This window comes from Amblyomma americanum, chromosome 1 (assembly GCF_052857255.1).
Source record: "Amblyomma americanum isolate KBUSLIRL-KWMA chromosome 1, ASM5285725v1, whole genome shotgun sequence".
Taxonomy (NCBI): domain Eukaryota; kingdom Metazoa; phylum Arthropoda; class Arachnida; order Ixodida; family Ixodidae; genus Amblyomma; species Amblyomma americanum.
This window is the reverse complement of record NC_135497.1, coordinates 325,123,573-325,141,033: the sequence shown is the minus strand read 5'-3', so window position 1 is coordinate 325,141,033 and position 17,461 is coordinate 325,123,573. Positions and strand designations below refer to the sequence as shown.

General features: G+C 44.2%; 1 protein-coding gene across 1 annotated transcript; it reads right to left on the bottom strand.

Annotated features, from left to right (window-relative positions):
* Window positions 1-14,724: 14,724 nt before the first annotated feature.
* On the bottom strand, window positions 14,725-17,461 carry LOC144115439 (uncharacterized). The gene is made up of 3 exons (XM_077649838.1): window positions 17,307-17,461; window positions 15,983-16,506; window positions 14,725-14,839 (listed from the first exon to the last, which is right to left on the bottom strand). The coding sequence occupies exons 1-2, from the start codon at window positions 17,310-17,312 to the stop codon at window positions 15,988-15,990; spliced, it is 525 nt and encodes a 174-aa protein (XP_077505964.1). The 5' UTR covers window positions 17,313-17,461; the 3' UTR covers window positions 14,725-14,839; window positions 15,983-15,987.

Genomic DNA, 17,461 nt, shown 5'->3' with positions numbered 1-17,461 from the left:
GAGTGTAACACAAATCTTCAGCTACAGGCTACCACTTCGGATTACACTCGTAGCAGCGACAACTTGCTGGAAATCACATGAAACGCAAGATGTCTTTGCGAATTCTTTTATCCTCAGCATATTCAATACTAAACACATCATTTGGACCCATGTCACAGTATTCGCGCTTTCCTTGTGCTTTCCTTCTCGGCAGCATTTGGCGAACTGCACTTATAAAAGCGGTCTATAGACCTTCTATAGGCAACTTTTACACTGTTGCCGTCCTTTAGGTATTTCCTTTTTTCTATTCATAATTTATAGACCGTCAATCATAAAAGTCTGTAAAAAGTCTATGACCATAAATCCGCATATTATCTACTGACTGTCTATACGATTTGTATTGTCTATAGACTAGTCTCTAAGATAGAAAATATATAGGCTTTAGTCACAAAATCTATGTACAGTTTATAGAAATTTTTGTGAAGGTGTATTCGCACTATGGGAGCCTGCCCACGTAATCTGATTAGAATTTCTTAGTCGTAACAACTATAGGAACTAGTTTAAGCACTTACTAAGGCATACTGAGCAAACAAGGGTATGGAAATTGTAGTCTCATTACGACTCACAATTGGTGCAAAAAAAGAAGTCATTGCAACGACGGCAGCATGAAGTAATGTTTTCTTTCTCTTATTTTTATTTGCGGTGTTGATAAATGAGAAGTTAGCCATATAACCATTCTTACCTGAAAACTATTAGGTTAGAATGCTGACGAAAAAACAACCACATGCATCAGGTGCGATTCGAACCTAAAACCTCCGTATGTCGCGTCGGTTGTGGGTTCGGATCTCCCCAGCGGTATGTGCTGGCCTTTTTTTGTACTTCGTAATAAAACTGTATTGTAGGTAAAAAAAATGATAAGAGAACTACCCTGCTGTTGACCTTTCTTTATTTAAAAAGTATGCTTATTTTATTCTTTATTTATTGAAGAAGGGAATTTCCGGTTTAATACAGTTTCTTCGCCTATATAAAATTAACGCGCATAGGCAAGTTAAATTATGCATTTCCCACTAGTTGTTTTCATGTGGTTGTAATGAATGCACATATCTGTTGTCTGTTTTCTTTATTCGGTCGCGCCGGTTGTTTTTTGTTGTGTGACGAATCTCAAACGGAGGAAGCTTCTCAACACACACGCCAGAGAATGGCAGGCGGCGCAGGTGAAGCGCTGCAGCAGTTAAGCCCCGCACCCTGCCCTAGTGCCAGAGAATGAAACCAAAGACTGCGAATTATTAATAAACTGCAAAGTTTTCCTTCCGCAAAATTTTGACTTAAGGACCAGACCTCCTTGCTGCCTCTGAATTTTATCTTATGATCGGGTGTAAGCCGAAATGAACAGCTGTGGCGTGCAGTCGTGCCCAAAAGGGGAGAGACTATGGGAATGGCTGTGATTGCGATTTTTCAGTGTATAAAAGAATGCCTGGCAGAAATGTGTGGATAGACAGGTTAACCACTTTGGTCAGTCACCCTATGCCTATCTTGATAACAGGCGCTGAACGGTGAGAAATCTCTGGCACGCAGGTCTGTCAGCTCGCGTGGTCTGTCCACTTTTGCGCAGGGGTGTACTGCACATGCCAGTGATACTGACCTTTCTCAAATAAAATAGTGTAGACACCTAACTAACTTTTGAGTGCATGTTTTCTCCTGTGTAATGATGCGTAAGTCATTATTAGTTCTATTTATGGATTACCACTTGACATTCTCCTTCGACCGATTAGCAATTTATAACCTAATTTCTTTCTCGCGCTGTTTCGGTTTCGGTTTCAACAGTCGAACGATGACTTAGACGTCAAAGTATACTTATAGGTCACGTGAGACATGAAAAGACGCGATATTATCACTGCTTCGTCGTTTTAATTGACTACAATCCTAAAGTCAGCCTGCGTCAAGAGCCAGAAAGAGAACAAATGTATAAGCAGCGATTTTATCGCGGTTTTCTCATGCCTCACGTGACCTATAAGCACACTTTGACCGAATCCGAAACAGCATGACAGAAAAATTCTAATATAAATTATTTAGCGATCATAGGCGAATACCACGTGGTAGTTCAATGCATATTAGTGTCTTCCGCAACAATGTAGATAAGAAAACATAACATCAATATTATGTGCCTATTCTCCTTTAAAAGCAAATCCGCAGTTCTTTATCTATCTTTCTGGACATGGACGGAAAAATGCGGCACCTAAGTATCATTTATTGTTATATCCTCTAATTTTTGAAGCAGTGCGAAATTTGCATATGCTACTGGTCACTCAAAATATAGCACTTGTTTTCCGGAGCGCACACCAAAGAGCATTCAGTTATGAAATGAAAATCCTGCAGCAGATATTGAACTGCAGGGTGAGGGTGCTACAGGCGTATATTTTTGGCCAGTTATTTCTGTTCAGCTAAACGCTATAAGTTCTTAGGACTGCTATCGCACTTCACCTCTACATGATTAACACAATAACTTTTTAGAAGAGCTAATGGCTAGATTTCATAGCGCTTTATATGATATCCTTGGTGGCGAAAGATTTTTTGTCAGACCAGAACAACCGCCATTCATTATTGTTAATCTTATAATCGGTAACTGAAATCTGGTGGTGATGCGTGCTTATTTTATTCTCACCGTAACTAGCCTTTTTACTGCGGGACAAAAGCCTATCAGATCTATAGTTGGTGTATGATTATGCTAAACGAACTAACAAAAGAAGATCGCACAACTATAATCGGTACACTGCGTGCTATATGTTCCATGTAAGGTAGGGGTATTGAAAAAATAAAGACTTTAAATAAGCTTTTTAAAAAAAAAAAACACAGCTTCTCAGCCTTCACTGGCTCAAGCAGTCTTTACTGGGGCCCTCACTAGCCCTGCAGGCAATTGAGGTGTCTCTAAACGTGCAAGTTCTTTCCATCTAGACGCACCTTTTTCCTTTCTAACAGCTCGGTATAAGATAGGTGCTCTTTTCAGATGAAATGCTAAGCTGACACGTAATTTTTACTCAACAAAAGGGCAGCAGATACAAGCAGGTGAAAGAGATTGACCCATGCCAGTATATACCAGGTGTCCAGTTAAATGTAACCAAGCTTTTAAAATAGACGAAGTGTCCCAGCCCAGGAAAGTAACTGAGGGTTGTCCATAGCCGTCTGGGCTAGTTCGCAGTATCTTTTTCGTTCTCGAAAGTTAGTTAATGCGTAATAACTAGTTAACTAGATTTTTAATATTTTCTTCAGGAACAGTCTATGCAGAAGTTGTAGATTGTCTCGAAAAACCGCTAGCAGCGCTGTTTGTATCAAGGTACGGTTTACGCAGCTTTATTTATTGGCGTTCAAAGATAGCTGTCACGTGACCAGATGCTGACTCGCATCTCTGCGTCAGTGCGCACGCAAAATGTGAGCGGTGACAGCACTTCAGAAAAAACGCACAATTTCTTCTCTCAGAAACGTCTCGGGACGTTGAAGTGGCCCCGTTGTCACGTGGAAGCTTTTTTTGTTGTTTTATAAGTTAAGGTTTAAGACCACTAAAAAAAAACTTTGCGTAAACGGTAGCTTGGTGCAAGCATCTCAGTCGGTTTTTACAAGATGATCTACAACTTCTGTATTGACAGTGTGTTCGTGAATCCAATAATTAAAAATGAGCTAATTATTCTTTAATAATTAGTAAAGCCTGGAGACCTAAAATATACTACAGACGGGGCCAGGCGACTCTCAACAGATTTCAGTTGGTTTTACGGGGCTAGGCCACGTTGTTTTTTTTTTAAAAGCTCTGTTACATTTAGATGGGACGTCTGGAATTCTAGCGTTTCCTTCTTAACTGAGTGTGCAGTTGCGTCGTCTTAGCCTTTCCTGCGCGGCAAGCATTCTGCTAGGTTCACCCAACGGAATCAGTATCAAAAGTCTCCTAAAAATATACACGAAAGAATTAAAACGTAGAACTTTCGCGTAAGTAAATCCGCTGAAGGAATTACAAAAAAAAAAAAACTGCGACAGCAACATACGTGCAGTAAGATGGCTGCCTCTGTATTCCGGCTGTGTTTGTGCACTCAGGAAGCGTGGATTGATGTGCTGCTGCAGATACTAATATGGTGGGAAAGAAGAGCGTCTTACACAGGTGGGACACAGAAACAAATGAAGAAGGACATGGCGCTGGCTAATGGTCTAATTATGAAACACAGCTGATGGAATGGACAACACAGGAAAAAGCTTAAAAACACGTTATTTATTTTCTCTTGATAAATATATGCTTCACATAAAGAAAAAGAACCCACGACTGAGGGTAAGCACTCATCGCATCTTTCCAACAGACATACGAGTCGTTTTCTTGATTAATTCTTCCTAGTAACTCGCAATAAATTACCGATAATCGAGAAACTGAAAAAAACTGCTATTCAATGGTCAACTCAATTCTGAACATCAAGTTATGCATTGCGTTAATATAAGGCATGATGCACCTTAACGTTATGACGCTCACGAGAGCACTAATTGTTTTTTTTTTTCAGTACCACTTTGTACGCTGCCTATGTATACTGCAAACTTTGCCATTCGCCGTTCGCGTAACGCTGTACGCTAACTTGAATCGGATGGCATGGTTCTTGGAAAAGTACACCATTTAGCCTCCAGGCTTCTGTACTTCCCCCGGCGTCAGTCGAACTACCTACGTGAGAACCACTTACGCTCAGATAAGAAGCGGAGATTTAAAGTTTGCAATCTGCATTTTTCAAGGTTGTGCTTGAAATGCGAAAAGATGAAAGAGAAGTAATGAAAATCGAACTACCATAAACCGCGCAAACTCCGAGCACTATCGTTATCTCTAGAAGACGCCCGGTTATCAGTAGGCGCTTTGGGCGCAGGTCTCAGCCTTCTTGGCCGGTGTGAAAAGTCGGGGCCAAATCAACTTGCCAGGCAAAGCAGGTTTCTGCGAGGAAAGAGGCGTCGGTGGGAGATGGCGCGGCGCCTCTGCTTCCGTGCTGTGCGTCACAGGCCGACTGACCATGAGCCGCACGTGTCGCCGCTTAGCTGGTTGGAATAGGCCGGTCAATTCAAGGTGAAAATGCGTCACAGGACTCCGACGTTATACTCGCCACGCGCTCGAGCAAAGCCACGTTCAAGGCTTGGAACAGAGCACCGCGTGTATGCAAGAGCGCGGCGAATGGCAAAATTGACAACTGCGTGGTTTCTTGCTCTGGGCCACGGCGAACGTCTTTCAGAATCTCATGTCGACCTTAGAAGCGGCAACAACGAAACCTGCAAGACTGGATTGGGCAAATAATGAGGCCTCTGCAAGAGTGACTAACCTTTCTTAAGTGCTGGGCGCACGCATAATGTTTTCAGAATTTATATTTACTAATAGCACCGTGGATGTGAAAGCCGCTTGAGAGGTAAATTGCGAATTGGCGTCAGCAGGTGGTGACACTAATTAGAGAATAATATAGCTTTGAGAAGGATTTAAGTGATCATAGCAGTTATCCTCTGCGCACCAGTAGTACACTTTAGTCACGAAGGCACCACCGCTATAATTTAGTCCTACAGGTGAGATTAATGAGACTACATCAGATACTTTGCGTGGTGTCTTCACTCGCTCGATTCTGAATGAGACGGAACAACTTAGCATTAGAACACTCTATTTTCCATAAATTCATAAAAAGCAGTGATAGTATTAAGTCGGAATTAGTAAATAATACCTGCGTTATCGACTACGTAGAACGCTGGCTCTGTGAGTTGAAAATTAATAATAAGCAAACTTTGAAGCCTAAGAAGAGAATTTTATTGTGCCCTAAAAATTTTCTGTTCTTAGAATTCGACCTCGTACTGGCGTGTGTGATTCCAGAACAGCTTGGCTTGCAGAAATAGACATTACAAAAAATTAGTTCCCCTGTTTCTTTACGAATAGAGCGGTTAATAAACTGAAGAGAGCGATTTTTGAGCACACACTTACCTCCCCCTGTCGGGCCCTTCGGACGGCCAAAATAAAGTTGAATATTAATAAACAGTTCAGCAGCGCCTTCCGAGCTCAAATACTGATTATTTTCGTTGCGCTTTTTTGAATGCCCAGCCAATTGTGAAATTTCACTGTCAAATACTCTTTCGGTTTCCGTAAGCCCTTAAGCCACACAGCACTAATTATTCTTAACAGATAAGTTGCCACACCCGCGACGTTCTTGTTTTTGTCATTTGTCTGTGATTTCCTTAAAACTGCAGGGGACACTTACGCTCCGCCTTAAGGATATGACGCGTTCGCGTTAATGTCTTACCCGGTCATTCTCTACGTTAGATTCATAGGTTCCTGGGATTCCTCACACCACTTCTGGCTCAGAGGTGCCGCGGCTAAGTGATGCGGTACTGCCCTGTGATGGCAGGGGCTGCCAACAGTGGAGCTCGTGCGACCCAGGTTGCTCTTGCCGAGAAGCCTCTCGCGGCAAATCGTTATTTTGGTCGGAAGGAGCAATCCGGTCGGCAGGTTATGATGGCGCCACAAGGTCACGTTGCATCACATGGTCCACCTGGAACCTAGGTTGCTTCTCGGGGGACGTTTTCGTGGTTTTTTTTTCGCTCACAGGCCAAAGATGCCGATCCCGACGACGATGCCGGTTTTTCTGCGACACCATGGTTTCTATCGCGTTAAGAAATCGCGCAGCTGTGTCCTCAATGCTGCAATGCGCATGATTTCTGCTGCTGAACATGGATAGTATTTTGGAATGCCATGCAGCCGCAGTGCATGAAAGGAAGTCCCAATGCGTGCCCTTAATTGTGGCGTTAAGCCTGTAACTGCACAACAAATTTTTGAATGGGATGTAATACAGGAACTATACCGTTCAAGGAAAAAAAGGACCACAATGCCACTGGAATTTTTAAACAACGAATAATCATATCAATTATCTATGCTTTTTGTGGCGTTTAATTTATTTTTGTGAGTCACTGATATAAACCATGGATACTGATTCGAACCCAGTTTTAGTTAAATCGAGTGGAAGTTTTCTGCGGCAAAGTTCTCTCAGACTAGCACCTTTAAGTGTGAAATTCTTAATCTGGTCTTACCTTATGCTACACACAATTCTTAACCATTCGGAAGAAGATAACTGAACTGCTTTGTTGAAATTTTATTCTATCAAATTTATGAGCTCCGTCTTGTAAGCAGTTATGTCATATTGTTTCGGTTCCCGTGTTCAAAAATTAACTCAAGTGCAGTCACGGATCCATTTTTGGCTCAGTTGGCCAAGCCACTCTACGGGGAAATTAACAGCGGTGGAACGGAAGAGAATGAGCAGAGTCTATGCTGCACGCAAACGAGAGTTTCTGAAAGGGGGCGCGAGCCGGATGACAAGTGGCGTGTTATGACTCACAAACCCCGTGGTGCGTACTTTTTCAGGAGCGTCACGGTCTTTCGGAAAGTCTGGCTAATTCGTGCATGCATCAGTGAAAACATCCGCTACACGAGCAAACGTTATCGTCGTAGGAAGAATGTAATCAAGTGAATTAACCGAGCTTATAGCCTCAAAACAGCCAGGGAAACCCCCATGCTTACTCCTGGTTCCTCCGCGCCAGCGAATCGAGCTCAATGTCACCGGATGCACTGAGCGCTGGCACAAATCCTCACAGTATTTGCGGACGTGGTAATGTATTGAAGGCTCGACTTCTTTTATTTTCATCCGCTGTGGGCGTAATATTGTTGCTTGCTTTAATTTAATCTTTCATCTGTATTTGCGTCTTCTCATCTACTTCTTTCCATTTTCGTCAGTATTTTTTATATGAACTCTCTCGCACGAGACTGTGAAAAATAAATCAGGATATCGTGAAAAAACGCTAGTAAATTATTGCATTCGCACACAACTGGCGCATTGTTACCAATAACAAGAGCGACAATTATTAAGGTGTCTCTAAATGTGCAGAAGTGAGGAAATATTTCGTGCAGTAGATAGCTGCCGATTCTTTTTGCAGGTTCAGTTCCATATGCTGTGTAACTCTGTCCGAACAGAAATGTCGGTGTTCCCTGTAATTTTCGGCACCTTTGTTTCCCACTGATGGCACATACAAAGCACAAGAGCGGAATGTCACACCTCTGTCTCTTGTGTCCCTTTTTACGTCCAAGTGAAAGCAATACGTAACGAGGAAGGAACACGAAAAGGGAGGAACATGAAAAAGCGCATCTCCATCCATAATAGCATTGCGGGTTCTTACAGTGAAACATTTCAAATGACAGCACTATTTTGGGTGCAGGCGTGGTTACAGGGGCACAGGCGTCCCCTGGCCACGCGACCGGCTTCCTCAGGAGCGTGCCCTTCTGAGAAGTTCTGTAAACCCAGCTACTGTACCCCTCTATAGGGCCATGTCGAGTTTCGAACGACCTCGCAGCCTTCTGAAGGCGGTACCCTTCTGCCAACACAAGCAACCCTCGGTGCTCATTCAAATGGGCCCGCGAGAGCCCTAGCGCAACGGCCGCCTTCTCGCTGCGGGGATAAGCAGCCCTGATCCAGCCGCATAAAAGGTGGCGACTGCAATGTCAGTGTACAATTGTTAGCCTCAGAATATCTCGAAATCAAACTACCTCAACAGATGCGCTTTAAACTCGCACTACTGAGCACCATAATCGCCCAGTGAGCTTTTCTTCCTCTGGAGTTTTTGATCCACTCTCCCGTCAGAGCATCAATTTATGCATGTTTGGCAGATATTTTATGGTTTGTGCTTTATAGGGGCTTAACGTCCCAACGTGACTCAGGATATATGAAGGACGTTGTAGTGAAGGGCTCCGAAAATTTCGACCACCTGGGGTTCTTTAACATGCACTGACATCGCACAGTACACGGGCCTCTAACATTTCGTCTCCATCGAAATGCAACCGCCGCGGCCGGGATTGAACCTGCGTCCTTCGGGCTAGCAGCCGAGCGCCATAACCACTCAGCCACCGCGGCGGCGCTGTTTGGCAGATGTATTTTCTGAATGAACGCTGCTCGGCTACCGAGCCTAAGGCCGGAAGACTGACTTTCATGTATGCACGCCGCATTTAGTTGGAGGCGAAAGGCCGAAACGCCTACGTGCTGTGCGATGCCAGAGTCCCCAGGGGATCTAAATTTATTCGGAACCCTCAAGCATCCAGTAGCGCACGTGAAGTTTTTGCGTTAATCACGACATATCGCAGTATGCTACCAAAAAACGCCTCCTGTAAAACGCATCATGAAGCGTTTCCTGATTGTTGCTTGGCGCGGTGCTTTTTACGAGGCCCGTGTATTTTCTTTTACAGATTTTGGGAAAAAATGCGTTGGACCCACATCACACTAGTAAATCATACCAATCCAGTAGGCGTGGTATAACGATGACATGCGCCAGATATTGCGATCTCCTCTAAGTTTTCATTTAAAAGCGGGAGTTTCAGTTAGCAAATCCGGTCCGCCCCATATAATATAGCCACGTACGTAAACGTATTGTGCGTCTTTCACGTACTTAATAGTTCCCAGAAGTTAAGAGGCAACGTCCTCCGCATCCTGGAGTTAAAAAAGTTTGTCGTAATCGAGACTCGACATAAACGCGCTAGGTAAGCTTCAGGGAAAAGCAGTTGTCGTTCGGAAGCCAGAAGCTGCACCTATTCCTGCCTGCTTTCCTGCCGGGAAAAGGTGCCGTATCAGTGCTTCAGGAAAGCGTGCCAACTTGTGTCGGTGTGTCAGGAAGTCAATATCATCCATCCGGAACCGTTTCCATTCAAAGAATTCCTGACGACTCGTTTTCCCGGAAAACTCGAGGACCAGCTTCCTGCCTGAATCGGATCTCGCAAAAGCTATAATATAGCGAAAACAAGAGATCTATAGGATGCCCTAGCAAGTGAGATATCACGCACCTTTTCTTATGAGGGACAAATCCGGCTGCAAAATACAAATAATAAACAGCGCGTATAGCGCTTGAACGCATCGAAAACGTACTTCGAGTTCATTGCTTCGCATTCTACGAAATTGCTGTCTAATTAACCACTCACATCTAGTTGCTTTAGCAGAGTAAACGGGCAGGTGACTCACGCGCGCATTCCAAATGCTTTAGATAATGACAGAAATGCCGAATATAAAGATAGCATCAGAAACTCAGAGTCTTCCTGTTCCACGCGCTTCAACAGATTACTCACATTTGGTGCACACCGTGCGGCCTCATGTTCTTCCGTCAACAGTGTTATCAGGTACGTCAGAGTGCCAAAGTACCGCTTTTCAAGCTTTTCATAAAACCGAATTCCAATAAGAGGCCTTAGTTTCTTATTGATTGAAGTATTTTGCGTGCTGAAGCAACGTGGTCTATGCGGCCGGACGTAGTTGAGGGGTGCCGATTAATCTGAGCCAGCAGGCATTTTTCAAAGCGCACAAAATCACTCTTCACAATTTTTTTGTTTTGTTTCGCCTTCATCAAAACGCAGCTGATGAGGCCGGGATCGAACCTGTGGCCTTGGGCTACGCAGCCGAGTGAAGGGGAGAGCGAGTGCCGAACGGAAAAGCCTCTGACCCGCCACAGGAGGTCGTTGACAGTTGCTGAGGTGCATGTGCACGCTGTTACAGGTGACCCGGCCAGATCGCTACCGGTATCGTTAGAGATACTTCCAAACATTTAGGACTTTTGATTATACCGCGCAAAGCGTATTCGCGGGGACCGTCAAATGCACATAAGTGGTGTGTGAGCACAGTTTTGCAAGACCAAAATGCACTTTGAAACACAGGCCGAGTTTAAGTGCAGTGGCCTTTCAGCAGGCGGCGGTCGGTCGCAGTTCATGGATGTTATTGCCGTCCGTGCGTCGTCAGTGCATTTTTCTGAGGAGTTCAATACTCCGAAAGACGGAGATTACGCAGGTGATGGTAAGTCAGGCTTGCATAGGTCGCATATGAAATGTGTGCGACATGTAGCCAAGCGGGGCAACTGACCAACCAAAACATGCAGGGTCGCTAATGAAACATCGGCAGGCCACAAAATTTACGCGGGAACAGTTTCGTGAGTGTGGCGACCGATTAAGCGGCAGGAATAACATTAGAGTGAGCTTATATGCATTATACGTTCCATTCGGCTTTCCTAGGCAATTTTCCCTCCATTCCTAGCCGCCGCGGTGGCTCAGTGTTATGGTGCGCGGCTGCTGAGCCGAAAGACATGGGTTCGAACCCGACCGCGGCTGTCACATATCGATTGAGGCGAAATATTAGAGGCCCGCGTACTGTGCGATGTCAGTGTACGTTAAGAAACCCCACGCTTGAAGATGTAATGAAAACGGCGCCACCAACGAGGTCAAAAGCAAAAAACACATGACAGGACCAGCGCCTTCAGTAGCTTCAAGCATGAACCAAATAGCCCAAGCAAGAGTTTTATTTAAAGAACTCCAGGTGGTCGAAATTATCCGGAGCCATCCACTACAGAATCCCTCGTAGACAGAGTAGCTTTGGAACGTCAAACCCAAAGAATCCAAAACCAAACCCTCCATACCTGCCGAGTCATGGCGCACTCTGCAATGTCACCTTTTAATTGAGGACGTCAGCGGGGATAGCGTTTGAACTGTAGAGGCATACCGCTTTCTAAATGTTTGTTTAATCACCCGCAGGATCCGTATTCATTACAGGGGTAAGCTAGAAAACTTCCAGTGGATAATGTACAGTGCACCATGAAAAATAATTACAGGTTTGAGGAGGTAATAAAAGGAAGAGAAAGAAGCGCAGCAAGGACGAGGCATTTGTGGCGGGAAATAGCAAGACGGTGAAAACAAATGAAAAGCAGAAAAATTCGTGACCAGAGGCTACATACGCAATTCTTCAATGTACTAAAGCCATTAATGTCAACTACATGCCATTGAAAGTGGTTCCAACTTGAAGAGAGGGGCTGAGGAGAGATGAGAGCAAACAATGTCCAGTCTGACATAGAGGGACACCTATACTGTGTTGATGATCGATTGAAACATACGTAGGAGCAGTTAATGGCTCGCTCTTAAGGAAAGAAATGTTGTAGTAGGTGTTGTGAAACAAGCATAAGCAAGAAATTTTTTTCCTGGGTGAAAGGCAGTGGCAATGATAAAGCAGTTTTCACAGCGGTAACACTTTAGCCATTGCGATAATTGAAAAGTATGAATCGCGACACTTGGCTTTGTACATAGTCAAGTTTTGATGCTCGTGAATCAAGGCGAGAATCCAATTCAGATGCCGCATATTGCAATTTAGATCGAAAAAGTGTTTTATAAAGAGTAATATTACTGAAATAAACAAGAGTATAAATTTCGACGCAGATACCCCAGCACACTATTAGCAATGTCCCCAAGAAATTTAACGTGCGATTTCCGAGAGTGGCTAGGAGTTACATGCTCACTGCGGTATTTGTAAGATGACAGTTCCCGAAGGGCACTATTAAGTTCGTAAGTGGCACTACGTCTAGAAACAGGCATGTGTTTGCACGTAATGATCATAAGTTCCATGAGCCATAAGTCGCGCCCTTCAAAAGCTTGCTTATATCACATTGCAACGTCAGAGTGTGTGTTATTTTAATGGCAAATAAAACAACCTTCAGCAAAAAGACATACTGAAGAAACAATGTTATTAGGCAAGTCATTTACAGAAATGAAAAAAGTAAGTGCCCAAAAACCAAACTCTCAGGAACGCCTGAGCCCACTGGAGGGTAACGAGCGTTGCAGCCACAAATTATTAGGGAGGAACGACAGCAGCCACGGAATAAATTTATCGAGATTAAGAATACTCCATTTAAAAAGACATAATTGGCGCTAAACTTTATCAAAGGTATTTGAAAAATCGAGGAATATACTGTTTGCCACAGAACATCGCTAAAGAATGAAATGCGGGTCGTCTGTAAAACACAGAAGCTGCCTTTCGCATGAAAATGTTTTACGAAAACTACAGATGGCTACGACTGGGAAAAAAAATCTGACAAACTTCCAATGTGACAGCAGATGACATGATCCGTGGTCTCACAAGGGAAGCAAAATTGGTCTGCAGTTATTATAAAAATGTTTTTCCCCAGACTTGTGCAAGGGAATCATCTTACGCACCATCCAATCATTAGGGACAAAACCAGAGATTGCCCACATCGTTTAGGAAGAATGATAGTACTATAAGCTTTCGTATTTTTCAGAAACTTAGAGTTGATATGTGAACGGACCGGGTACCCGCGAGCGGGGACTAGGTACATAAACACTCAACTTAAGCACTTAAGTTTATCAGGTCGCGCACTCAGCACTTCGGGTAGATGTTGCAGTGGACCCATCGTCCGAACCAGCCCCGGTGGCTCAGTAGCTGCGGCTTTCGGTTGCTGAACACAACTTCGCGGGAAAAAATCCCAGCCGCTACGGACGTATTTCGATGGAGCCTAAATACAAAAATGCTCATGTGCTGTTGCGACATCAGTGCCCGTTTAAGTACCCACGGTAGTCTAAATTTATCCCCACCCCTCCACTATGACGCCCCTCATGGCCCATATCTCGCTTCGGGACGCTATGCACCATGTATTGCAACACCACCCGTCGTCCGTTCTGTCAAGCTCGATTAATATGGTTTATTAGTCCTCAATAATTACTTTTTTTTGTTCTAGAAAATCAAATTTATGCACTGTTTGACCTGTCGAGTTCAAGAAGAAACAAATAAACCGATGACGAATTTGTAGAACTTATATATGCTGTCATGTCAAATAATGTCCTTGTTTATGCTTTGAGCGGAAGTCCATAAGGCCGTCATAATGGCTCTTCCTGCCATAAGAAGGGTCGTGCCTGCGTATAACAGAAATGTAGCTCAGGGAACTTTCTGCTTTGCGGAATGCTTAGCGTAGATCCATAATAAAGCTTTACAGTCACACGGACAACTCTCAGAGCCCTGAATAAAGAAGAAAAGCCTTCCTTGAATCACGTTTCCTATGTGAATGATCCTCTTGACTCGCGTGGCGCACACGGAGCAGCGCTTAGGAAAAACTCTCTGACGACTAACCAGAGCAGATGTATAGCCATACAGCAGGGCTTTTCTCGAACTCCTTCTAATTTAAAGTCATATATATACTGTAAGCAGAATTCTACATATGGCTTTCAAGAGCCTGATGACAAACTGCAGCCTACCATTAACCCAACAGCAACCTCTCTGGATAGGTGGCTTGTCTACGGCATTACACGTGCTGAGTGTGCGCGTATGGATGTTTCTTTTCGTTCTACACCGTACGCTTAAATTGATTTTCTAGTGGCTTTAGATTAATGCTATGTGCGCTCATCGACCTCTCTGGATAGGTGGCTTGTCTACGACATTACACGTGCTGAGTGTGCGCGTATGGATGGTTCTTTTCGTTCTACACCGTACGCTTAAATTGATCTTCTAGTGGCTTTAGATTAATGCTATGTGCGCTCATGTCAGCGAATGCAACTGGACTCTGCTTGTTTCCTTCGGGAGCTTTTCACCCATGTGCCGTTATTTAAATATTTCTGTTGCTGCCTCTTTCAATCTGTGCGGTGCTTACCCCTGATGCGTTCCCCAGAACAGGTTTGCTATTCGAGTCAGTCTTCTTTTTTTGTGTGTCTCCTTTCGAAAGGAACAGCTAAATGATAGGCCAAGGAAAACAATGTAAGTTCAGGAGGTGGAAGCAATGCAGCCGGAAACCCGACAGTGTCCAATGTATGTATTGTGTTTTCAGTGTCTCGTTTAAGTGCGCTCTTATCTTTTTCTTCTCTCTGTAAGACAATGTTTTTGAAATTGTGTTTTCACTAGAGTTAAAAGAGAATACTAGTTTCTTCGAAAAGTAGGAATAATTTATTGAAATTTTTACAAAATGAGCGCCGTGAGCACTGCTGGCTGCACGTCGTTGGATTTGCACTCCTGGCGACTAGATCTCCTTCCCGTGCCTGAAAACAAAAGAGCAAACGAAACACAGTGAGCCGTCAGAACTGGTAAGAGAAAAAATGGTTTAATTGGCCGGCTCTTCAACGCAAGGAAGTAAAATACTACCTTGATGGAAAGAAACGCGAACAACCCGGCGCCAACACTCTCCGCTGTTGGAATTTATTTTCATCGCGCTTTTACCTGGGTGGTACGAAAAAGACGTTAGAGTCGTCCTAGAATGTATCATGTACGAGTCTAGGGTATTTTTGCTATAACCGAAATAAAAGCGCGGCGAAAAGAAATTGAAACAGCGGAGCGTGTTGGCGCCCGGTTGTTCGCGTTTCTTTCCATCGAGGTAGTACGTCAATATATTCAGAAATAGTTTCTGCAAGCAAGCGTTTTACTTTAATAGTAGGTTCATGAATGGCCTCGTTACATTTTCTAAATAGTGACAAAAATATTTTTCTGAAGACATTTTCAGCTTCCAAATGATGCAAATACGGAAAGCACATAATAACAAATTCCTATTTTGTCATATACAATCGACATACTTGGAAGGTTTGCTGCTATAGCTCTTGGCCAGTTTTGTGCACACACGTGCTCTCTTGTTTATATACCACTACAAATGACCTAAGGAAACTAAAAATGTTAGTTTGTACGGCGCATGAGCTATTTTATGCAGGTAGTAAGGTAATCCTGAGTGTCATACGGCGCATAAACTCTGAGTTATCTAGGCTTGCTTTTGCAAAGCCGTTTAATTCAATGACTTGGCGGAAAAAAAAAACATAATGAAAAATGACTACTGAAAAAAACGTTTAAATCCATCGCTGCTGAATGAGGTTTGTTTCATTTGCTGACACATCCGTTTTGTATCATTGTAAAGGCAGAACGATAGAGCACGAGCGCAGTTTTAAGCTCATTGCGCTTCTTCTTTTCCAAAGTTATCGGTTTCATCTCACGGATCTACTTTCTGCGAAGATGCCCTCGCACCGTAAAAATCCGCCATTATGATACTTGTAGTTTTGGAGAAGACAGTCAACTCAGCAGTTGCGCTCCTGCTTAAGCCCCTACACAACTTGTCATGGTAGGAAAATGCTACTGCTATAAGTTCTTAGACTTTCGCCACGTGTGTTCACTCATCAAAAAAAGATGCTTTGCCCCCTCACACTTTCTAGTAGTGGCCGATTCCACCGACTTGTCCGAAGCCAGCCTGGCCAAAACCAGCCTGGTGTCCCGCGCCGCCAGCGCCAAAGCCCGACGAGTGCTGGCCAAAGCCGGTTCCGTAGCGGTTCGAGTCGGTCTTGGAGAAGCCCGTGCTGGAGCTGTAGCCCTGCTGGTTGTTGTAGCCCTGCACGTTCCTAAAGGAGTCACCACCGGCGAAAGCGCCGGAGCCCTGGTTGAAGCCCTTAGCACCACCCGCGAAGCCACTCTGGTAACCGCCAGCAGTTTGGCCGTAGCCGGCGCCTCCAAGTAGGCCGGCTCCTCCAAAGCCGGGTCCACCAAAGTCGCCTCCGTAGCCACCTCCATAGCCGCCTCCGTAGCCGCCTCCGTAGCCAACAGGACCACCGATGAGCCCTCCTCGTCCCTCAATCTTCTCCTCCTTCTTGTCAGCAGCAGCTGCCTCCTTCTTGGCGGCTGGTCCAGCCACGGCCAGGCAGGCCACAGCGGCCACAACAGCGAAGCTCAAAAACTAGCCGGAACGAGTTGGGAAGCACTAGGAATTAGCATGGTATAGTGTACAAGAGGAAGAAAGGAAGGAGATGACAGAACTTCCCACGATTACCACTTGCTGGCAAGCCAAATAAGCACTACATACGTGTTTGTGCGTAGTGCTCTATTTGAACATTCTTCATGAAATTAATAAAGATCACAATCATGTTAAAAGTAGTCCAACATTCAAGCAACGCGCCAGTTATTGGCAATTTATCCATTTCCTTCTGAGTGTACCTTTGCTCCATGGTACGGGTAGTGAACGCAGTAGCCTAGAGGCTGTGCACCATTTCAGGACACATGAACACCTGCCAAAGCATTGCAGTTTTTTCAGCAGTTAATAAAAGTTCAAAAACTTTTAGTGAAACTCTGCACCATTTCACGACACATAAACTGCGTTCCAAATTAACTAATTTGAAGAATGACACGTGATTTTTGGCGCTAATGCCAAAATTAATCCAGTGCATAGAAATACTTGCATGTTGTGCGACGCCTAGACAGTTTCAGGTGTCACTTGATACCTAATATTATCTGTTTCGTCACTTTGAGAAGTCCTGGTTTGCGAAGGCAATTTACCTAGCGAACTGGCATCACTCTGCTGGCAAGGTTTCCTTTACTGGCTAAGTTTTCTAATAAAATAAACGCTATGGCTTCACATTAAGCACACACTCTGATGGAAATACTCTCATTTTATTAGACGAAGTCACTGCAGCCTCCGTAATATTGGGGGCTGCATTGTCTTCGCCGAGCAAAAGGTTTTTTAGAAAGACGGACTCCTACCTTCATTTCTGAACAGGAGATCTTGCCTCCTCCAAGTTGGGGAACAGTGGGCTTAAGATGCTCGTCTGGCTATGGGAGAAGAAAGCTGTCGGTTTTATATAGACGGCCAAAAAAAGGCAACTTCCTACAAATGAAGATCAGCGAACGGGAAAGTC